General features: G+C 52.8%; 2 protein-coding genes across 2 annotated transcripts in view; one reads left to right on the forward strand and one right to left on the reverse strand.

Moving 5' to 3' along the window:
- SYN3 (synapsin III) overlaps window positions 1-23654 on the forward strand; it is a 405562-nt gene that overhangs the window by 149421 nt on the left and 232487 nt on the right. The window lies entirely within an intron of this gene.
- TIMP3 (TIMP metallopeptidase inhibitor 3) overlaps window positions 1-23654 on the reverse strand; it is a 56790-nt gene that overhangs the window by 9625 nt on the left and 23511 nt on the right. The window contains exon 2 of the mRNA XM_045826383.1: window positions 3682-3764. Within this exon, the coding sequence (XP_045682339.1) occupies window positions 3682-3764 (83 nt within the window). The remainder of the gene's footprint in view (window positions 1-3681; window positions 3765-23654) is intronic.

Consider the following 23654-nt stretch of genomic DNA (forward strand, 5'->3'; position numbering starts at 1 on the left):
GCTTGGACTCGACTGCAACCCCAAGTGCACGGTGTTCCTCTCGGAGAACGGTTGTCTGGCTGGGGAGGCAGGGCGCGAGAATGGACTCGGTCTCTGCAGAAGGCTAATGAGACCCAGACCTTCAAGAGGCACAGGCAATGGGAGGAAGAGACCTGCTGGAGGCGGGGGGGTGTCAGAGGGGCCTCCAGCTGGAGCTTCAAAGGCGGGACCCTGCTCGTGCTCGTTTGATTAGACAAACCACTGAAGGAAGGAAGTCCCTGGGGGCCAAGCATTCCTACTGCCTGGCAGATCTGTCCTGCCAGACTCAGGATATGCACAGCACATGACCAGCAGGCCTCCCTGTGGGGCCAGCTGGGACATAATGTCCCCCACGTGCTGGCCTGTGCAGCTGGCCTAAGACCATGTCTCTACTGCACAGACCATAGCCCTTGGCTAAGCAGACTGATTTCCCATGGTCCTGACAGGGGATAAGGTCCTCACAGGTTAGAGCAGCCGCCTCTGTACCACAGCCCCGGTGGCCCAGCTCCAGCTAATCTCCAAGTCTGGGTTTGCAGCGAGCTCCCTCCACATTCTAACACCACCCCCTGACCCCATACCCATAGGTCTCTGCACTCTCAGGATGTGCTGAGAGGCCATCCGAGGCTCTGGAATTAGCATATGGGAGGGGCTTGGCCTGTCCTTCATCTGGGGGAGAAGGGTATTTGCGGGGGTGGGCTGAGAATGAAGAGAGAGGTCAGACAGGGTGGTGTGGCTTAGCTCCGAGTCCCTTCAGTCCTGCTCTGAGGAAGCCCTTGCTTCCCCCATCTCTGAGTTTAGACTCTTTAATCCACTACAATAAAGCGCCCCAGGGACCAGTGCCAAAATCATGCAGGCTGGCCTCTCTGGTCTCCCCCCGCTCCCCTCCTGCAAAGATTTTTTTTTGTTATACCCTTTGCAAGACATGGCAAATCAAGAACGACATTGCTGCATGACAAACCCACCCATGCAAGCTAACCTCCTTGAGTTTCTTGGAGGACGGGGTACAGACGGGGTAGGGGTGGCCCCCAAAGTGGGCTGGAACGATCAGTCTGCCTGTCATTCCACTGCTCTGTAATTCCCACGCTGGGAACGTCTACGGTTTGGCCCTGGTTTGCCACTTCTAGCTACATGATCTCGGCTAGTGTATGACCTTCAAAGTCTCAGTTGCCTCACCCATAAAATAGAGGATCATGTGTATCTGTTCTATAGGGTTGTTTGAGGTTTGAGCCATGCAAAGACTTAGCAGAATATAGCAAATGCTCAACAGATATTACTTGTCTGGAGTCTTCTATTCACTGTAACACATACGATCTCTGTATCCCCAGCTGCAAGTATAGTGCTAAGCACAAACAGGACGAGAAGGAGAGACAGAGAGGGGTCTGATTGCCCACTGCTAGGTCCCTCACCTTCTCTGAGTAACAGACTGGTAACTGGAGACCAGCAGAGTTCAGGGGCCTCTCCGGATAGAAGGGCAATGCCCAGTTCTATGGGTTATGCAATATTGGGCTGGAAGGAAGGGTAGAGTCGATAAAAAGCATCAGATAGTGGTTGATGATCAAAGCAAGAGGGCAGGGAGACTTGGGGAGTCACACAGAGAACACACAGCTCGGGAAGGAATCCTGACACCTCAGCCTGGGAACCAGATCTGCCTTTAATCCAATGCACGACTCTTGAGTAAATCAGTTCCTCTCTGAGTCTCTGTCAGAAGTGAAGCAAGGGACTTTATTTTCTAATGCCGAGCACCCTGGGTCCATGAACCTGGGTGGCCGATGGCGAGTGGACCGTGTAAGACCAGCATCCTGGGAGTGGAGGTGTGTGCTCTGAAGCGGATGGACAAGCAAATACTATTTGGCCTCTCAACATATTCCCTTGCCTCCCCAACCTCCAGGAGCTGGCCTGACACCACTGAGGGGAAACAGGACCCTCTGCCCACAGCAAGGGCATCAGACCATCCTGGCACCCAGGCCCCGGAGGAAGGAGGGGAGCTAGGCAAACCTAGGAACCGCTGCCTCCCAGCTCTCTCCTTGCAGCTCTCTGCTGGCCACAGAGTATCTCAGATATGAAGGACTGATCCAGAGCAGGCAGGGAATGTGTTTCTGAAACCTCTGCTTTTGTCTAATGTGCTTTGGCATTCATTCCCTGGCTGCCAGGGGTTGCACAGTAGGCTCTCGGGTTGTTGTTGCTCTTCTTGGGCCCCCTCTGCCCACTGTTCTCTCCCCGTGGCTGTCTAAAGACATCAGCTGGTCTCATGACTGAGCTTGGGCAGCCAAGGGCAACCAGCCAGGGCCGACTCTGGACATTACATAACCAGAAGGCTGTGGCTGTTTGCAAGACTGAATCCCCAAAGCAACAGGTTCTACAAACTCAGTACATCTAACCCCAGGACCTCAGGATGCAGGTCTGCCTCTGGGATGGATGGATGGGTACTTCCCCGGGGCTGTGTCATCCACCCTCAGTGCTGGTGATATGAGTACGAGCAAGGAGTGAAGGAGTTGGCAGATCACTCGGACCTGAGTGCACTGATCTTGAACTTCTGACTAGTCACCCGTGAGTCTTCTCTGCCCACCTGACTACAGTTCCTAAAGGCAGGAATCCGTTTCCCAAGGGGCCTCCACAGCTCCTGGCACAGCGTGCTGCATAGAGGGAGGTATTTACCAAGGTGGGGGACGGACCAGTTGGCAAATTATTCAATAGGGTGAAGCCCCCGTATTCCTTCCCAGCACCTAAAGCAGCTCCTGTTTCGAAGTAACATGACCAGAGTCCCAGGATCCTGCAGTGCCTCAGCCATCGGGGCTCTGAGGGGCACCGAGCCCAACCCCACGCTGTTTACAGTTGGCAGGACCGGGCCCAGGAAAAGGGGGGATTCCAAGGTCAGTGAGCTGGTTAGAGTGGAGCTGAGACCAGGAAGCACGTTCTCTGGGTTTGGAATCTGCTGTTCTTTCCCTTGGGGAGGACTTCCTTAACGTGCTCCACCGTGGAAAGATACCGAGGACTGTGCTGAGTTGTATGAATATGCTTATTAGCAAACGGTGCTAACCAGCTGGGATGCAAGAAGACAGTTAAAGCTGGGAAAACAGGTAAAGAGAGTGCAGTTCCTATCACAGGATGAGGTTTCTGTGATCAGCACAAGTTCAATGTAAAGATTCAAGGGGTTAAACCCAAGTTGCCACTTCGGTGGCTACTCAAGACCTGTGCGTTGTTGAAACTCAAAAAAATCAGAGCTCCAAAGAGCCCGTAAGACAACTCAGCCCATCCTCCTCATTTTACAGATGGGGAGACTGAGGCTCAGAGATGGCTGAGCAGTGAGTTGGCCAAGGTCTCGTAGCTACCAGGTACCAAGGCTGTCTGCCGTGCGGTTCCAGAACCCAGCCTCCTAACTGCCTCTGAGGGACCCGGCCTGCACTGGCTCTTGGATGAAGCAGCCACCACCCCCTCTTCCCACCTCCTCCCTCCCCCAATCCTCCCCCCCCCCCGCCCCCTTCCCACCCATCCCTTTCTGCTGCTTCAGCAACACCCTCTCCAGCAGGGCAGAAGGGCTGTGTCTGGGGTTCAGACACTGAGCAAACACACATCCTGGTTCCAAACCACCTGGCCTCCGCCGGCCTGGCCTCTTCTGGCAAAACAAACCCAGAGACGCTTCTGAAGCCGGCTGCTGTCACTCACCTTCATCTGCTTGATGGTGTAGACCAGTGTGCCAAAGGGCCCCTCCTTCACCAGCTTCTTCCCCACCACTCTGGCCCGGATCACTGCAGAAACAGGCAAGACAGAGACAGGGCGGAGGTTAGAGAGGACTGAACCACATCAGAAACCGCATTCCGGGTGGCCATCAGCCCCACCCCGCCCCGGGTGCCTAGCATTGCTTGCTTCCCTTTGAGCCAACTCGAACAGAATCAGAGCAAGAATTCAGATGAGAGACACTGGGGGTGGGGAGGGAGGAGTGGAGGGAGAAGGGAAAGCAGTCATCATTCTAGTAGTGACTCCAGTGTTCGAACCTGCTGGCCCTGGAAATTCCTAGGCTGCATTCACCCCTGGAGGAGTCTCCTGACTGTGGTTTCACCATAATCCCAAATCCACTTCACATGCTAGAGCTTCTTGCCCTGCCTCCGTGGTCCACCTGACATTCCCATGGTCTCCCAGACTTACTCTCTTTCTACCAGGACCCCTTCCTCAGCCTCATTTGGGGCTCCTCCTTTGCGTGTGTAAATTCACTGTGTCCTGACATGTCTACGGGGTTGCCATGCATCCTAATGGGATGCTGGGCACCCAGCACTCTACAGCAAAGGATGCGGTCGAGTGTCACTCAGGGAGGGTGTGGTGGTAGGCAGGGAAGGCTTGGGAGTATGGACTCGGGAGCCAACAGAACTCTTCCAATCCCAGCTCTGCTGTTACTGGTATGACTGTGGGCAAGTAGCTTTGTTTCTGGTCCCCAGTCTCCTCCCCTAATGAAACCAGGACAATAATGGCCCCCCTCTCCTGAATGGAAAGGTTAGGCAAGATAATGCACGTGAAACTCTTGGCACTGCATCCTGGATGTGGTGGACATTACACCCATGTTACTGTCATCAGTATTATCATCATGGCCAAAAATGGAACGGACTAACCATGAAAGCATTGTTACCAGAATAATAGCTCCCATTTATTGCACACCTACTATGCACAATAGTACATCTCACTTATTGATTCATCACAACCACCTGACAAGGGGAGTACTAGCACCCATGTTGCACAGATGAGGAAACTGACAGAAGAGTGAAGCCACTTCCTCTGAGCCTCAGTGTTCTCATCTGTAAAGAGGGTGTAACTCCACATAAGGGACCTGGAGTGAGGCTCAAACAAAAGATCCTAGGAAACTTCATACTACAGCATCTGGGAGAAGGAATATGCTCAGTCAATATTAGCTGACTGCGAGTACGAAAACAATTACACCCAGCGTGACAACGGCTAGAAGAGGGGCATTTACGACGTGCAACAGGAACACAGGAAAGAGAGGGGTTGACTTGGAGATTAGGAAAGAAGCAGAGCTTTGTCTTTTCCACTTTTTGTGGAAATGATGCTGTCTTCCAATAATTGTAAAACCTGCACATGGAAAAATAGGTCTTGAACCGAGAATTCAGAAATTGCATAGAAGCTACATTCATTGGCTCCACCAAACAAAAACACCATCTAGGAGTAAGGACAAGTAACCAAAGCTGGGGGGCTGCCATGGGGGCAGGGAGTCTCCTTCAAGGGGGTCTGGATGCTAAGACCTTGGCCAGAACGGAGTGGATTCTGCACATACTGCAGCCATGCTTTGAAGTACAGATTGAACATGCACACACACGCGCGCGCGCACACACACACACACACACACACACACACACTTGCCCATTCTAGCAGCTCCGTCGTCCTTCCCCATTTTCAATGTCCCACCATGTTTCTCAATGCATCAACTCTCCTCTTTTTTGTTTTTTGTAATTCCTTACTAGGAACCCAATCCTCCATCCCAGCTGGCTCCTGTCCTGTTCCTTCCCAAATGAGCTTGGATCTTACTTTTCCCAGTCAGACACAAAGTCAGGACTCCGATGAATTAACAGCCCCTCCAGACCTTCTTGCCAGGGGTGGCCAAACACGGAGCCCATTGGCAAAGTCAGCCATTTAGCGGAGGCAGATCAATTTGGGAAGAGGCGAGTGGCTGTTTCCGAGTCTGCTCTAAAAATGAGAGGCTGGCCAGACCCCAGGCCAGCCTCCCTCCCTCCAGATTCTGCCCGCACCCCTGTGTCTCACTGCACAGCAGCACCCTCGGCAGGCAGCCACCCTCCCAGGGACCCAGGGACTCCTTCCTCTGTGTTCACTCCCACGGGCAGGTCGTAGCAGCTTAACTGTTGGGCAGAAAGCACAACTGCCAGGACTTCCCTATTGATTCTTCCTGAATGCACTTGGCTCCCTCTTCTCCCGCTTGGTGAATGCAGAAGGTAAACCAGGGAATGAGAGGCTTTGCCTGGGTGGGGGGAGGGGGTGGAATAGCACAAGGTCCTTTAAATAGCTACCTTTTCCTGGCTCAGAAATGGCTTGACTGCGTTCAGACATAACATGTCATAAGCAGACTCGTCCCGTAAGTCTGGGTACTTCTGGAAACTTCTGCACACACGGCGAGCCAATTCCTCGCTTACCCTGAAATGGCCTGAGCTTGGAACCTTTTCATCTTGAGAGTAGTTCAGTGAAAAGGGAGTACGTTTTTGCCGTCAGGAAGCCACATGTGAGTCTGCGTTCCACTATTACCGTGGCCTCAGGCAAACCCCTGTGTCCCCAGAGTTCTTTCCTCCTAAATCTCTCTGATAATCTTGGCCCAAGGCCCCTCATGGGTCTTACAAGTGAGGCACATATTACGAGCGGAACAGAAACACAGCATGGAAAGCATTGAAGAGCCTGGGCTCAGGAGCCTGACTGCCTGGGTTCAAATCCCAGCACTGGCACTGTGTGACCTTAGGGAAGTTACTAAACCTCTCTGTGCCTCGATTTCCTAATCTCTGAATGGGAGTGACTGTACCAACACCGCATACATTTGCTGTGCGGGTTAAAAGTACAAGCACTGAGAACAGTGAGTGGCCCAACCTAAGCTCCAAGTGCCCTCTATCACTGTCACTAGTATTGCCACCGCTACCGTGACTTCTATTGTTATCTGTCTGTCTGTCCTGGAGCATCTTCAGGCTTCCAACATGTCCTGTAAGCTAGGGCCTTGGGGTTCACCCTAGGATGGGAAGAAAGGCAAGTTCATCAAAATACTTCGGCCTTGCAAAATCCCAGGGAGGGAGGGAGGAGCCCACGGGAGCTGATCAACACAGAAGTGCCTGGAGCACCCGCTTCACCGCAGACACCTGTCCCATCCCATCACCCACGTGCAACTCAAGTGCAGACAACCAGGACCAGAGCAAATCTCATGGCCATGGTCCAGAAGGACCAAGAGGGCCCGGCATAGAGGCCACACCAGTGTTTTCCTTACAAAAAAAAAACCGCACTAAAATTAAATAACATTCTGCTCTCCTAAATAGCTCCGCAAAGTCCTTCCAAAGGAAAATCACTGGCCAACTCCAAATCCGCCTGTTTGGTCTGTGAATTTAATATGTCTTTATTTGCTTCAGTCTCTCCTCTGCAAATTCACATGTGTGCTATTTTGTACTTTCCTTTTTGGCAACAAGCGTTGTCCCAAGGCATCCGCCGGCCCAGGGGCCACAGTGGACAGGGCAGGTGTGGCCAGGTCACGGCGCTCCACCGGCAACAGGAGACAGTTTCCAAACCAGGAGCTGGCAGCACGTCAGGCCATTCCCGCCACCTTGATGTGGTGGCTGGAGGCCAGCTCTACCGATGGGCTGGCTGACACTGGTTCTCTGTCTTCCCCTCCACGCTGGGGAGTGGCCCACACTGTCTACCCAGTGTCCTCCAGTGGCTACACCAACATGGGCGTGAACCGGGTTGGTGTCTGGGAAACCGGGCTGGGCGCTGGGGAGGGTGACAACGAGACGTCAAAGTCCCGTTTCCTACCTCCACAGAGAGCAGTCTAATGGGAAGACAACGTTTAAAAGCTCCTTGCTAGAGGGCTCCATGCCAAGGTGCAGAGCACTAGTCGGAGAAGGGGGTTGAGGTGCAGCCTGAATCTCAGTCTTGGAGCCTCTCCTACTCCTGGGGAGGGAATCTGGGCTCCCGGGGGAGTGGGGCTCAAAAGAAAACAGAGTAAAGAGTATTTTAAACTTAAAAAGTATGTAAGGAGAATCTGACCAGGCTCATGTGCTTATGTCATTGGCACACAGACCCAGAAATATACAGAGAGGAGCAAAGGGTAGGTTTACAGTTGTGAGTATACCAAACACAGAGTTTATTCTTTTGTCATTACTTATTGTTGTGTGATTTTCCACGTGAACAACTGTAAACCTACTTTTGCCAACCCTGTATGTAGGACCCACTTAAACATATACCTCAGGAAATTATCTTGCCTTTCCTTCAATAATTTCTGGGGAAGGGCTATTAAGAGCTTGCACAAACAAAGGGAACACGGCCTATCTCTTCCAGAAATATAACTGTGTGCTGCCTGCCCACACCTCCATACACAGTCATATAGACCACGAGCAGCACGAGTTTTGAACAAAAACCAAATCCAATGGCAAATAGGATTCAGCGGCTTACTGGTGTGTCCAGAAATTATACATCTGCTGTTCATCACCATATCCAGAGGGGGACGAGACACCCATGAGCTGGTCCCCTACCTCCTCCCCTTTCCTTCCCCCTCCCATCCAACCATCTTCAGTCAAATCCAGACTTTTCTCCTCTAAACTGATGGCTGGACCCACTGGTGGGCTGAAAGGCCGAGTCTGGCTGCTTTTGGACCCAAGGATCCCTTAACCAGGTTCATGTATACCAACTTAGGGCCAGCTTCTGCCCCTCTTAGCATCCTGTTGAGAGCCTCTCCATGATGCAAGGGGTCGATTCACCTTCGACCATCTAGTGGGTAAGGTGGTCCCACTGCCTCCTTCCTGTCTCTCCAAAGGCCCTGCAGAATGATTTTGCCAACGCCAGAAGAAGTAAGGCACACCAGTATAGCAGGGAGGATGCATTTCCCCAAAAGCCGAAGTCACTGTTAGTGTCAGCTCCAGGGAGGGGGTGGTTCGGGGCCCCAGAAGGCAGGATGTGGGCGGATGGAAAAGCCTGGACCATGGGCTCACCTGTCTTCTCAGGCCTGCTCTTCGAGGGATGAGTTGCCCATACGGCTTTTCCATACCTTGAGGGCAGGGATCAGGTACCTGCCCTTGGAGTTTTGCACTCCAAGGAAAAAATTGGTGGGTCCCTCAGAAAAGTAGACTCTATAAAAACCTTTCCACAGGATTAGTGCTATTTGCAAAATAGGTCATAATTTGTCTGCACCTCCCCACACCCTACTGTCAGCTCTGCTAGAGATCAGAAAGGAGGAACGGTTTCTAGGAGGAAGGATCCCCTGAGAAGCCCCCAGTGGTCCCCAGATCCCCTTGACCACCCCACCACCCGTTCCCCATCACTCACACACACATCCTCTGATGGGTAATAGAATCTATAATTAATCACCATTAGTAATGTAACAGAACATCATCTGTTTAACATGCTACGCTCCCAACAAGGCTTTCATGGAAGGAAAAAAAAAACTTGGAAACCACAAAACCCAAAGACCCTACGTTTTCTCACAACACTAGAGTCTGAGGTTAGACTGATTAATTAGGTGAGACAATGTGCATGTAAAAAGGCACTTTGTAACCCTGAAGCTAAACAGATGACACACTCTCATGTGGCTTCCATTGGAGGAAGACAGCAAGGGGCCGGATGTCTTTCCTCGGCCCCTGACGATCTTTAGCTCCCTCCTCCGAGACCCTGTTCAAAGCCCTCCTCCATTATCCGCTGCCTGTTGGAGGATGTCCGTGTTGGAGCAAAGAGCCTCCGGAACTGAGAGAGGCCTGAGGGGCCTGCCCACCTGGGTCCTTCTGGTCCCCAGCCTGTGTGTTACCATGGCCCCAAGCCCCGGTACAGAGACTCAGGAGCTACCAGGTCGGCTCAGCAACCCCCTAGAGAAGTGGCCGTGATGTACCACAGTGAACAGGCACAGAGCACGTAGCACCCGGATGACGTCACCGCTCTGTCACTGTGTGACCTTGGGCAAGCCACTCCCTATCCCAGTTTATAAACTGGGGTGATGTTAACCCGCACCAAAGGGTTCTGGGTGTGACCCAAGCCCCTGACCACACCCCACCAATGCTGCTCTCGTCAAGACGGACCATGACCTCCACATGCTCACTCTGGTTGGCAGTGGCCCCTCGTCCTCCTGTTACTCACACCCAGCCCATGGCATTCATACTGTCGGCACAACCAGCAGCTCCCACAGTTTTGCATCCTCCCACCCAGAACTTCCCTGCCCTTAATTCCTATGTCCAGGAGTCTGCATCTCATCTACACGTACACCTGGAAGTTCAATGAGATGTAGCAAATTCAGCCCGTCCGAAACTGAGCTCGGGCTGCCCTGACTGGGACACCCCATGGGACGCACCGCTCTCGGACACATCGTCCATCCACTTTGTGTGTTTACCGATTGGCTCTCCCCACGACAATGGGCAGGTTCTTTGTGTTACTGACTGCCACAGCCCAAGCGACCAGAAGACAGGTGGGCGCACAGCAGGCCCCTGATATGCATTGTACTTGCTGACTATGAAGCTGAAAGTGCCACACACGGAGGGGGATTTGGAAAAAAAAAAAGGGAGATAAATAGCTCCCCTGGGTAACGTCTGGCAAACGCTCAAGAGCTTCTGAGCCTCCGTCGATTGGAAGGGTGCGTGGCAGTTCCCAGCCCATAGGCTCCCATAGACATCTGTTCGGCAATCACGCACCGAGCGTTGAGCGAGGCTCACAGGGAGGGGAAGATAAATGAGGCCCCGGGGAGCTCAGAGTTTAGAAAGACAGGCAAGGAGACAGGCAAGTGACATTCGAGGATGGCAACATGACATTGAGCCAGAACAAAAGGGCTGGGATGGCACCAAGAGGGGGGACGTCTGTCTGAGGGGAGGATTGTCGGGAGCTCCCCGGAGGTGACAGCAGATCTGGGGAAGAGACTCAGTTTGCTTTATCTGAATCCGGAGGAAGGACAAGCCTGGATCGGACCTGGGGGAGGGGCTAAGGAAAGCGGCTGGGGGTGAGGCGGAATGGCCAGGCTCTGAGGATAGACCCCCACCTCCCCCGGAAGATGGGGGGGCGGCCATGTAGGGCAGGGGGAGAAGCGTGAAGGACATGGGGCAGAGCAGCCTGCGTGAGGAAGGGACGATCCTCAGAGAAGCCTCACAAATTCACAAATAGGCTCTCCCTGTGCCCTGCCCTGGTCCCCAGAGAGCTCTCCTCTCTTGTCCGTTTCAAAGGCCCTCTTTGTTGATGTCAAAGCCGGGGCCAGACAGTTAAGATGCTCTCCCGATCAAGAGAGGGAGTCTCCAGTTCAAAGCCTGTCCTGACTAACTCTTTCCGCTCAGTAAAAAAATATTAATCTTAGTTTTATTTAAGCAGGGCTTTTTTGGCAAGAAATGAACCCCTGTGGCTAAAAATAAACCCATACACACACACACACACACACACACACATACACGGAGAAATCTGGAGAGCTGCAAATCATTTCAACCCAAGTTTCCATCTCAGGGAAAGCTATTAAAACCTCTCTCTTCACAGAGACTCTTGGTTCTCAGGGCCTGCCTTGTGTTTGGGGTCCCCGAGGCCAGGCTGTCCTGGCTGTGCCCTGTGCTGGGCCTCCTGGCACAGAGGAAGGAGGGGCGTGTGCGGGCTCCAAGCTCCCCCCACACCCTGAAAGTCCTGTGGGTTTCTGCTTGGGCACTCAGGGGGGCAGGGGCGGGGACGGGGAGGGGCGGGGCTCCTGACGTCTGTTGTAAATGGAATGAAGAGGCCCAGAGAGGGGAGCAAAGGGAACACAGGTCCAGAGAGGTCAAGTCGCCTGTAACTTTGAGATTTCCAGAAGGAACACAGGCAGAATCACTCCCTCACTCCTGCTTTCCTGTTTTAAGACATGATCTCAATTCCAAACTATTAAAAGACACGTCTTGAGAGTCACCAACCTAGGCATATGCCTAGACTTGGGATGAACACATTTTATTTCCAGTCTAACCACTTTTAAAGTTCTCCACCGTCAACTTCTTCCTGGGGCCAAAGCCAACAGCGGAGAAAGATACGGATCATTTGGCCCAGCCCGAGGCAGGAGTCCCAGAGCTGGCTGGTGCTTGGACTCAGGGCCGACTCGGTCGGGGAGCGTGGACCATCTCAGAAGGGAGGTGGTGTTTCTGCGACCTGGGTTTCTAAGAGGCCAGTAAGGCAACGGCCCCAAAGTGTTCACCAACCGTGACTAGAATCACTGAGGCGTTTGCTTGGCAAAGGGCGGTCAGGAGGGAAATGTCCAGGCCCTGAAGCTCAGAAAGTGGGAAGAATGGTCCTCCCGTAGTCCCCTTCATTCTCCCAGGAACAAACGGAGCAACTACCCCGCCCACATCCCTACCTAAGCCTCCCTTGGTGTCATGGCCTCCACAGGATTATGCTCGAGAGCTCAGTGAGCGGTGCCTACACAGCTCTCCGAAGCTGGAGCCCCACCTCAAGCCCGCCACCCCGAAGCCTCCGGCACACCCACTGCGCCCCCCCACTGACCTGTCCTGTGATGCCCCTTGTCTTGGTGAGAATGACCTGCTCCCCAGGCATCGGCCCCACATGTCTGTCTTCTTGTAAGACCCACCCCCCCCAGCTGAAATGCCACCTCTTCCAGGAAGCCTTCTGCCTGGCCCAGGCCACACTAGTTCTTCCTGTCTTCTGCTCGGCCTCCTTTCTGTGTGCACATGCTCTACCTGAATGATAAGGTCCTTGGGACTCACTGGCCCAAGTTACTAGATGGAGGGCGCTACATCTGCTCTTCTGGCACCTAGCACAGTACCTAGAATGCGGCAGGGGTTCCCAAAACGTTTGTTGAATGAATGAATGAACAAAGCTACAAGAAGGAATCAAAGGTCGTGTGATAAAGACGGAGATGGTTTCATGTTTGGGCTCTTGGGAGTCCTAGTTCCTAAGGGTCACCCAGAAAAGAAGAGGAGGGGCAGGCAGCAGTGTGATGTGAGGAGCACTGAAATGGGACCCCAATTCCCAAATACTAAAGATTCACATTCAAAGAAAGGTAAGGCACAGGGTCCTGTTACAGGAAGCCCCAGCTCACATGTCTCTGTGGAGGAGAAGCACCCACATTCCGCCCACAGATGGGAAAGCCAAGGCTCAGCATCATGAAAAAGGTCAGTGGGTGGTGCAGCCCCCACCACAGCCTCCTCCGCCCCACTCCTCCTCCCATGGCGGGTTCTTGGAATGATTTCATTCATTCATTCCTTCATTCATTCACCACTGAGAAGTGTTTGAGTGACTCCAGGCCTCAGATGCTATGCTGTGACTTGGGGATTTAGCAGTCAGCAGCCAGACAACATCCCTACCTTCAGGAAGTTTATTTCTATCTCGTGAGACAGAAAGACAGGCGGTTACAGTCCTGGGAGCAGCAGGAACATGCGGCAGACACACCCAGTCACAACAGGCAATTTCTGTGCTTTGGGGCGTCAACAGTCCCCTCCTGACCACCTTTTGCAGAGCAAACACCTCAGCGACTCTGATCACGGTTGGTGAACATTTGGGGGCAGTCCCTTACTACCCTGAGAAACCCAGATCATGGACAGGCTATCTCCCCTTCTAAGATGGCCCTCACTCCCCAGGTAAGCCAGCCCTGCATCCAGCCCCAGCATTGCTATGGACGCATGGCGCTGGTTGGAGGTGTTCTGCCATAGCTAGAGTCTGAGAAGTCACCAAGAGTCAGACAAGAGAAAGAACGAAAAGGCATTCAGGGAGAGGAGGGAGCAGAGGCAAAGCCCTGCAGTTTGGAGAGCCTAGCCCACTGGAGAGACAGCAAGCAGAGCGTGGGACAGGGGCAGGCACGGTGCGAGATGAGAGGTAGGCAGGGATGGCCAGCTTTGTAGGTGGGGTCAGGCTCCAACAACACAACTGTCATTTCTCAGGTGGGTTTCCACTCTCTGAGGGCAGCGATGAAGACATCACTTTGCCCCTACCCTTCACCTTTCACCCAAATGGGTAGGACCCCAAAGCACCCGGAAACCCCTAGAAACAAGTCCTCGCTTTGCTTGCCCTGCTTTGCTTCGGACCCACCCGTGGTTCCGTTCCAGTGCCTATCCCATTTCTGATCTTCAAAGTCAGGTTTAATGAATTACCTTCTTGCCCACACCCTCCCTCCACTCAAGCCCTTAAGCTTTGAGAGTGGTTCTGCCTCGGGCGTTTGGCTGGCTCGTCTCCAGTGCATCCCCGAGCCCAGGGTGCAGGCCCTACCACACCCAGGATCCAGAGGCACGACCTGCTCGCAGTCCTTCAGGCGCACAGGGGCGGGGGACTCAGAACAAGCGCCCCGGCCCCAAGTGCTCCAGCCCTCCCCAGGGACCCATGGGAAACTCTACCCCACACAAGAGGCCACTAGAATAGCTGCCTGGTCTTCAACCACGGCCCCTTTGAAGCCGTGCCCAGACAAACACCGTCCCGACGAATGGTTCTCAGAACTCGGAGTTTTCGGGTCAGGTCATTTCGTGAGACAAGAATGGCCGGCAACATCTGAGGAGCTGTCTATAGTATTTTATTTTTCTGCTCGTGGAGATTTTGTGTGCTAGGAGAGACAAAGGACTTCAGGCTAGGTCCAGGGGCGGGATCACCATTAAGACCAGGGTCCTCCCTCATGTGCACACCAGACCTGAAGATGCATGCGTCTCTGCAGACAGACAGTGAATCTGTTCCCACAATGCTCTGGGGACGGGCAGGAGACTTCGTTGTGGTTTTAAAAAGCAGCAATGTCCTCTCTATGTTCTGTCTCTGGGGCTTATGCAGAACAGATGCCAAGAAGACCCTGGAACATCTATAACTTAAACTTTGGGTATCTTTTAAAATAGTCAAGACTTCCCCCTCTTCTCTTTAACTTCCTAACTTCGGCCAGGAAGATTGTGGGCACCAAGTGGACACAGGTCGGAGCAGGAAAGCAGGTGCCCCCCTGCCCCAGGTCATTCAGAACCTGCCCACAGGCTCACAACCATGGCACCAGGGAGTGGGCACTCAGCCAGGAACAGGTATGAGGAAAAACAAGCCCCGAGTACAGATCTGCAAGCCCCGAGACAGTTACCGGGGACAGTTACTGGGGACAGCTAATGCTGAGGGCGTTGAGGAAGGGCTGGAGATAAGATCCAAGTGCCTTTTAAGGAGGCCAAGAAAAATAAAATAAATAAAAGTAGAGAATGCTAACTGCTGCCCTCTTTGGTCAAAGTGGGTAATGGCAGAATTAGAAAGCCACTCCCCGGTCATGTTGAGCAACCTGCCCTGGCTGACAGTACGGTGGGGACATGGTATCAGTGTCAAAGAAGAAAAAGACCACCTACCCCTGGAACACCTTCTGAATGGAGCCCACAGTGCCTTAGCCTTTTGTTCATTCAGTAGATACTTGAGTGGCCACTACATACCAGGCACCATGTGGGGTGGCAGAAACACGCAGCGACCAAGACAGACACACCTTACAAATATCTAATGTTTAAAAGTAACTTGCAAGATCATAGCATTATTTCCACTGGGTAGATAAGAAACTTGCCGGAGGTCACACAGCTAGGAATCGAACCCACAGGTACCTGGCAGCAAAGCTCATCCTCTGTCTACTGCTGGACATTTTCAAAAATTTGAAATAATCAACCAACAAGTCAAAGGCATCAGAAATGCAGAGAAAATGAAAATCCCCAAGGCTGAATTGTCAGAGAAGGACTCTTACAAGCCACAGATAGTGAGAACTTTGAGCTGGGGTTAACTCCCTAAAATAAGAAGTCCAGTGATCAGCCTAAGGCCCCACAGTTAGGGCACAGGGAGCACAGGCCTCAGGACCGAGGAGAATGACAAGGGGGAGACAAGTGAGCTTTTCTGGACACCTGATATGTAGTCCTGGTCTACCTCTGCTCAGGTGCAGGGCCTCAGGGTCTCGGCACATGCTGTTCCCTCTGCATGGAACTCTCTTCTGCTCCCCTTTACCCGGAACCCCTATTCATCCTTCATACTTCAATTCAAAGGACACCCTCTCAGAGGGAGACTTTGCTGACCACCTGCCCCCACATCAGACTAGAACAGGATGGCTGTTACAAGTTCTCGTAGTCCCCAGCGTGTGTGGATATGTTTGTGCATCCATTTGAATACTATCTCATCCCCTCTACACACACATACACATGCACACACACAGTTGTGCTGGAATCATGTATTGTTTTGTTCACCATTCTATCCCCCAAGTCTTACACAATGCCTGGAACATAGTAGGTGCTCGGTAAACAACTGCTGGGTGGAAGAAGACATCTTTTCTATCTCAGCACCTATTTTTGGCTTCCTGAGAATCTCCCACTCCATCTTCACCTGCCATATCTAGCTTCAGTTTTCCAAGGCCAATTCCACTGCCGAGCTAACCAAGAAAAATGCGCTGGATTTTGCTCATGGAAAAAAAAAGGGGAATATTTCAGGCAGGAGGAATAGCATGAGCGAGGGCACAGGGGTCAAACCGAGCCTGGAGTGTCAGAAGTCACGTGGCTAAGGGGCCGTGAAGAGTCTGGCTGGAGAGAAGCAGAGGAGGCCCATTCGCTCATTCTGATCCAAGCCAATGCCAGGTTGTCTGGGTGGCAGGAGCTTGAACAGGGGGCTTCTCGGGGCTGTCCCACAATCTGGGTCTGCACATAATGGCACTGCTTCTCTGTGCCCAGGATCCTCATCCCACAGGGCCCTACCTCATCCTGTCCTGACAATCCTCCACTGGCTGTGCTCACTTTTAAGGGTGTCTTAAAGAATGGACTCCTGAACCCAGCCCTCCGACTCTGCCAAGCTGGGCAAGATACGTGAACTCTTCAAGCCTGTTTCCTCATTCTTGGAAAGGTGAACTGCATTTTTATATGGGCAGAAAATAACGAAGGGAGAAACCACCTGTCACAACTTTTGCTCCCCAAAATCCAAACCCCTCCACCCCAGCCCCTGCCCAGTTACTTCCTAACAGAGTTGTCTGTGGACAGTTGGGACCGCTGCGTGTTCATACCATGGATACCCCACGGGCAGTTCCCACATCTCATGTAGGTTCCTATTCAGCTGCCAGGAGGCTCCCTGCACCAGGCCAGGTCCAAGGAGTCATGTTTTCTGGTCTGTAGACCACCTAGAGCGCAAGAACCTCTCCCAGCAGAGCCATCTGCCTACTGCACAGACCATGTGCTTAATGAGAGCTAGCCCTGTTGCTGGGTGCTAGGCACTGTCGAGGCCAATTCCCATACCACAGAGCATCCACGGCTCAAGAGACTTCCTCCTCCCATCACCTCTGCTGTACGTCTGAGGGTGGAGGGCTTCCAAGAGTGACTTCCCATGACCCTGGGCTTCTTACTCTACCTGTCCATGGGAAACTCACACTGAAAGGTGGGCTGTGGTTGTCCCTGAAGCACACTCCCAACCAATGCTCATAGGTGTTCCTGACTTAAAGAATGCAGAGCAATTAGGGACGGACACATTTTTCCTTAATGTGGTGCTCTCAGAGAGAAAGTAATGAGAGTATCAGAATTGGACATGTTTGGCCAGACACTGCTACAAAAAGCAGGGGAATGGTCTTTGAGGACAGTGGCCAATTTTCCCTATTTTTTAAAAAGAGATTTTATTTATTGGCAGAGGGAGAGAAACGTCAATGTGTGGTTGCCTCTTGCATGCCCCCTACTGGGGACTTGGCCCGCAACCCAGGCATGTGCCCTGACTAGGAACTGAACCGGCGACCCTTCGGTTCACAGGCCGGCACTCAATCCACTGAGCCACACCAGCCAGGGCCAACTTTCCCTATTGATAAGAATATTGTTGTCATTGATTATAATGCTGATTATAATACTGTCAATAATATTGCGTGCTATCATCTATCAAGCAGTTACTACCACCTTCAGTGCTAAATGCCTTACATGGATTATCCCATTTAAGCCTCCTCAGGACCCTATACAGGAAGTGCTGTCTAGCCCTATCTCCTAGAAACTGAGGGTTCTAGAGACTTTTTAAGTGACTTCCCCAAGATTATCTAACTAGGATGCGGTGGACCCAGGGTGCCAATCCAGGCAGCCGGACTCTGGAGCCATTACCTCTCATCACCAGGTCATACCTCCCTTCCAGAAGCACATTTTGACTACATTTCAGTCATAAGGTTCAACTGCCTTTGAATTTCTTCTACAGACCCATGCCAGGGTTAATCTGGCAAGTATGGCAACAGCTCTGACCTGTGTCAGCCTGCTGCACATTGAACCATTTTTGGCTGTACCAACATTCTTCTTTATACTGCCCTCTGTGGCCTTCCCCCAGCCAGTGGGCATCTTAGGGTTACACAAAAGAAGACAGTTAAAGGGCATGGTCATGTTCACTAAATCATTTCCAGAATAAATATTTTTCATAGATTTTGATGGCCTTCCACCTATGTATGAAGTGGTTCCCAGTCCCCTCATCCTCTCTGTCTCACTGGGGGCCCTTACTGCGCTAATTGTATTGCAGGGGGGTGAGGGGGAGACATGCAATTTTCCCAGGGGTTACTGCTCCGTGTATGAAGTTCAGAGAGACTTTGCCCTCCCCTCCGTGCATCCTTTCACTGTTTGGCCTTGCAGTCCCACACTTCACTGCCATCCATCAAGACCTCTGGTGCTTTCCAAAAAGATTCCATCTCTCAACTTTGACACGATCTAATAAATAACTCTATCTACTCCATTAAATAGCTGCCCTTATGTGGGTGTGGAAGTAAAGGAATGTGGGGCGGGGAAAAGGAAGTCGTATTACACAGAAAATACTGAGCAGAGGGGAGCAGCAGGAAGAACCCTAGGCCACAAACTGGGAGCTAGATTTTCTCTCCAGTTCCTCCATTCACTGGCTCTGTGAGATCTGACAAGTCAGTTCCCTCTTAGAACCCCAGTTTTTCACCTTGGAAAATGAAGAGCTTGGACTGGATGCATTCTAGGGTCCCTCACGACCTCAAGGTCTAAGGTTATTTTACCTTCACTTTATATTTCTATTTCAGGTATTTGTCCTGGGTTCTGCTTTCTGCTTCTTGGTAATGGTCCAGGATGTCATGTTCTCCCCATCTGCTGGGTCACGAATCACATCTCTGAAAAGCTGATCAAACTTGAGTAATCAGGATGCTTCAGGGGGCCTCCTCTGACCTTGTCTTAAAGGTCTGCCTTGGTGACTTGAAGTCACCAAGTTGGGGACAGCAGCAAGTACAGAGTTGGCTAAGTCAACCCACCTGGTCCATCACAATGTGAGTGGCTCTCACCAATCTATCGTCTTTATGAGCCACGGCCTTTTTTTTTTTTTTGCAATAACCTCCTGCTTTCCAGGCTGACAGACCAGCAAAGAGTTTATTTCCACAAATTTAAACAACCGTGAGATCATTTCAATAGTTAAAGTCTATTGTGGACCCACTGGATGTTCACGTCAGGTGGGGGCAGGTGCATCCTGACATTAACGCCCGCTGCGGTCTTCTGCTCTGCGTGTTCCCACATCTACCTACAGAAGAATTCTTAAGAATGTGGGGAAGAGGGCTTCCGTGTTTCATCCCCCAGTTGTGTATTAATCTGAGGTGATAAAAACACTCCCAGAATGGCATCCCCAGGGGGACTGTGATCTGATGGCATGATCGATCCTCACAGGTACCAAGTGGAGAATACGCCACGTCCTTGAAGCTAAAATTCAGCCGCCCCTGCCCTGAGGGTTCAGTGAACAGTAGCTAAGACGGTGGTCCCACAGACATGGAGACTTTCCAGCCCACTCCAGTGTTCTAAGTAAACTGCTCCCCTCTCCAGTTCTCTGGTACTGGGAGAGGCACTATCCACCCCGTGGGCCCTGGATACCTTAAATGCTCCTTGAGCTCGGAGAAAGCTGTTCATAAAACAAGAGGGAGCTCTTCCTCCACCACCGCAGGCTGCACGCCCCTGAAAGGCATGCACAGAGGTGCAAAGTGCAAGCTGCCACCTCGATCCCAAGTTCAACCTCAGCCCAGCCCCAGCCAAGCTGCCTCGCAGCCCAGGAGATTTGTATTTTTGGAACAGAAGGAATATGCAATATTTTCCACTCTGTCAATATTCTTACCTTCATCTCCCTCCTCCTCCCTCCTGCCCCCAGGCCCCTGATTGGGGTTGGTGGCGGGGCGGGGGGCGCTGTTTTTTTGTCAAGGCTAAACAGAAACAAAACCAGGTCTAGGCTGAGGCAGGCAGATCGTGATATTCTTGGCAGATTTCACTACGTGCCAGCAAAGGCCGTCAGCAAGATCTACAGGAAACACCTTGCAAAATCCACCGGGAGAAGCAGAGGCCGCTGAGAAGTGAAAGGCGAACACACTCTGGGTCCATGTGACTGGCTCTCGAGGCCAGGGCACAGGAAATGGCTGCGGGATTCCAGGCCTCGGGAGGGCGGACACACGGCTGTGTGGGGCCCTGCAGACCCCTCTGGTGCTTTCCACCGGGAATTCCTTTAACCTGCGCATCTGCTCCCAACGGCCTGTGCATGATGTGTGCTGAGGGGACCCAATAAGGTCAAAGGCAGAAAGGTCAAAGACCCTTACCAAAGGCCTTCGGTGCCAGGGTTTAGCAAAGCGACATTCTCTGTGAAAGAGGGGTGCACAGTGCAGTGGTCAACAGGGTGAGGACTTGGGTTTGCATCCCAGCTCCAACTTCTACAAGCCGTAGACTCTCAGGCAACTCCTTGAACCCCTCCTATCCTTGAAAACGGAGAGGCAGTTGTCCCTGCCTCCAAAGGTGGTTGTGAGAGTGAAGTGAGACACTGAGTGTAAGAAACAGTGGTGATAATGAGTATTTCACTAGAGGCCCCCTCTCCCAAGGCAGCCAAGAGGCCAGAGGGCAGCGGGAGAAAGAACAAAGCAATTCTAGGAAGACAGAAAAGAAAATGCGGAGTCCTCGCTGGGACCCACAATGGGGCAGCGCTAGCTCCCAGCCTGGCTGCCAACCTTCCCCTCTGAAGGGTCGGCTGCCCCACTTACTCTTGTCCGCGCATTGCGATTTCAGGTCAGGTTGACGCGGGGGGCGTTCACTGGTATCAGTCCAAGCGGAGTGGACACTCAGAGCAGCGCAGGAGACGGGCAGAGGAAGCACTGCAGGGCATGCTACTGAATAATTAAGTCCCGCAGGGTCACATCTTGGTCCCTTTCTCCCCAAGGCCAGGGGGAGTTTGGCTGAGCCAACATGGCTGATCAGAGTGTGTGGGTGAGCCCCCCAATTTTTGCTCAGAGAAGCCGCGGGTGTGGGAAGCCAGCGCTGATACGCAAAGTAAGGCTGAGAGCCATGGAGTTGGCAGGCCTGCTTGGGCCAGGGTCAGTGGCCAGAGCCCTGCATTGTTCTGGCTGGAGGAGGGAACAGCCAGAAGCCATCATTCTGGGGGGGAACCAGGGTAGAGTGAAGGCCAGACACAGGCCAGTTAGCGTCTGAGGGAAACCGGGGCCCCGTTTCACTAAACAGGAGGTGGGCAGCCCTGCCATGGTGGGAACACTGGCTACATGTAACATCTAGCACCCATTGGTCCCCAGGTCAAGCAGCAAGCCTACACACGGGTGCAGATGAAATGCCGAGGGCGTCTTCACACACCCTGGCCTCTGCCATAATGAGGTGCCGGTTGGGAGCCAGATGGGCTAAGGGCACATGTTTCCTTCCTTCATCCGCTGCTTGGTGATAATCACAGGTACTCTTCCAGCACCGCCAGGAACCGTAAGCTGGGGGCAATTCTTTGAAGTACCAGGTGTGGTCAAAAAAGGAAGGTTCAGATCAAAGAGGGCACCCCTTTTCATGTTCAACTGAACTCATGCCTCTCTGGCTTGAGAGTGAAGTCAGCAGTGGGCAGGGGGGGGGGGGCGGGTGCTACTGAGAAGCACAGAGCTGAATTTAGCAGTTCCTTCTTTATCCCTGCCCCCTCTTCTTCAGTGTTAGTGCACTCTGGAGGGCAGCAACTATGCCGGTTTCAGCTGTGCCAAGTTCAAGTCCACTATAAGGAGCAAGACGGTGGTCTCCTCCAATCCACAAGGATGTCTCTGGGGCAGCGAGGTCCTTGTTTTGCCACAGAGATCCTTGTCTGTGCCCTCCCCTGCCCCATCACGGGGACCCCTAATAACATAGGAAGGGTGTAAATTCCTTCATGCAGTTGTCTCCCCCCAGCTCGGCCAGAGGACCCTTCAGCCCCAATACCACTCCCCTCTGCTGGCCCCAGCATCAGATCTGGGAAGGCTCAGGCCAGGGTGCTGTTGAGCCAAACACATGGAAGTTATGCATGTGGGAGAGGGATGGACTCTGTCTCCCAGGCCCAGCCCGGCGGCGAGTCTGCAGTGGGTAGACAGGTACCCTTGGCTGAGCTGGGAAACCTCAGCTCCAGCGTCCTGGACCGCTCACTCATGGGGTAGCCTTGGGTAAGAAACTGCCCATCGTGAGCTTATAGTCCCAACCTGGAAGCGAAGAGATTGACTAAAGGCCCTTCCAAGTCTATGATCCGCATTGCCCTGCCTGTGGTCTAGAAAGCTCATCTGGGTGGTGAGGAAAACCTCTTTAAATTCCGGCCCTTCCTCGCCGGCACGCCCCACCGTGCACGGGGCCCGACTGCTGACCTCCTCCGGAGGCTTTCTCTAGCACAACAGCTGGGAGACGGCAGACTCTCCCGGGGCCCGAATCTCCGAAAGACCTGCTGCTTCACATCGATGAAAAAGAATGTTGTCCCGGGAGGCCGTCTGCCCTTAAGTGGTGCTGTAAGGACGTTCTTTCTCGAGTTTCACCCACTCCAGGCTGGGGCACAGGCGCTAAGGGCGGCGCTGCTACTCCCTCGCCGGGTTAAGTGCAGTGCGGGAAGGCACTTCACCTGTCTGAGCCTCGACTTCCTCGTCTATCAAAAGGCATCCGTTCGTGAACTTAGCAAATATTAGAGTTTCAAGTATGTTCTAAGCACTGAACAAGACACATGAGGTCTCTGCACTTTCGATGCTAAATAGTGATGGGGAGGACAGACAAAATAATAAAACAAATACCCGATGTAACATTAGGGGATACAGAAGGTGGTGGTGTGGGGAGCATTTTAAGATATAAGGGCAGACAGGGAAGGCGACATTCGAGTTGCAGCCTTCACCACGAAAAGGAGTCAGCCAATGAAAATCTGGGGACCGTGCTTTCCAGGGAGAGGGGACGGCAGTTTCAAGGGCTGAGACACAGGGACAGACTTGGAGCCCGGAGCATTCGAGGAAGAGCTAGAAACCCAATGTGGCCACAGCAAGGCAAGGGGAGAGAGGCCAGATCCCACAGAGCCTTGTAGAACTTGCTAAGGAGCTGGGAAGCCACTGGAAGGCTTTGAGCAGGGCATTGCCAAGATCTGGATGGCATTTTTAAAAGGTCACCCTGGCTGCCTTTTGCAGACTGGATGGGAGAGGGGGCTGGAGTGAAAGCAAAGGCCTTAATAATAATAGTCATACCTCGCCTTTCCCTGCCCACCTCCCAGGGTCACCGTAAGGTTACCCTGAGGTTCATGCTGACACATAGGAAAGTCCAGAGGCGCAGGAGGAGGCACAGGTCCTCACATGTTTTGAACCCATTTTTACAAGTAGGAGCTTGCAGGTCTGGCACCAGCCCTTTGGAACGGTGTCCCTGTATGGATTTCAAGGAAACAGGGTTGGGCAGCAGGTTCTGCCCTGCCTGCGCTCTGCAGCTGTCCAGGCCCAGATGAGCTCACATATTTAACCCAGGAGCTCTGCTCCCAGGCACGCCTGGCTCTGCTCGTGCTGCTGGTGCCGGCTGGGGGTAAGCTAACACCCAGCAATGTGGAGAAGCTGACACCCGTGCAGATCCACTCTCTGGATCCTGGCAGAAGCTCATCCTCTTGGCCTCACTTTCAGGCCTGACTGGGAAGGAAAGAGCGAGGGAGCTGGAGATTTGTGCACTTAGTTTCTTTCAGAGCATGGCCCCTTGCCGGAACCACAGTCACCCAAGCCCCAGGACCCCGGGAGAATGCCACTCCCTGCCAACCCC

The sequence above is a fragment of the Phyllostomus hastatus genome, unplaced genomic scaffold, assembly GCF_019186645.2.
Source record: "Phyllostomus hastatus isolate PE091 unplaced genomic scaffold, TTU_PhHast_1.1 phas_scaffold_755, whole genome shotgun sequence".
NCBI classification, from domain to species: Eukaryota; Metazoa; Chordata; class Mammalia; order Chiroptera; family Phyllostomidae; genus Phyllostomus; species Phyllostomus hastatus.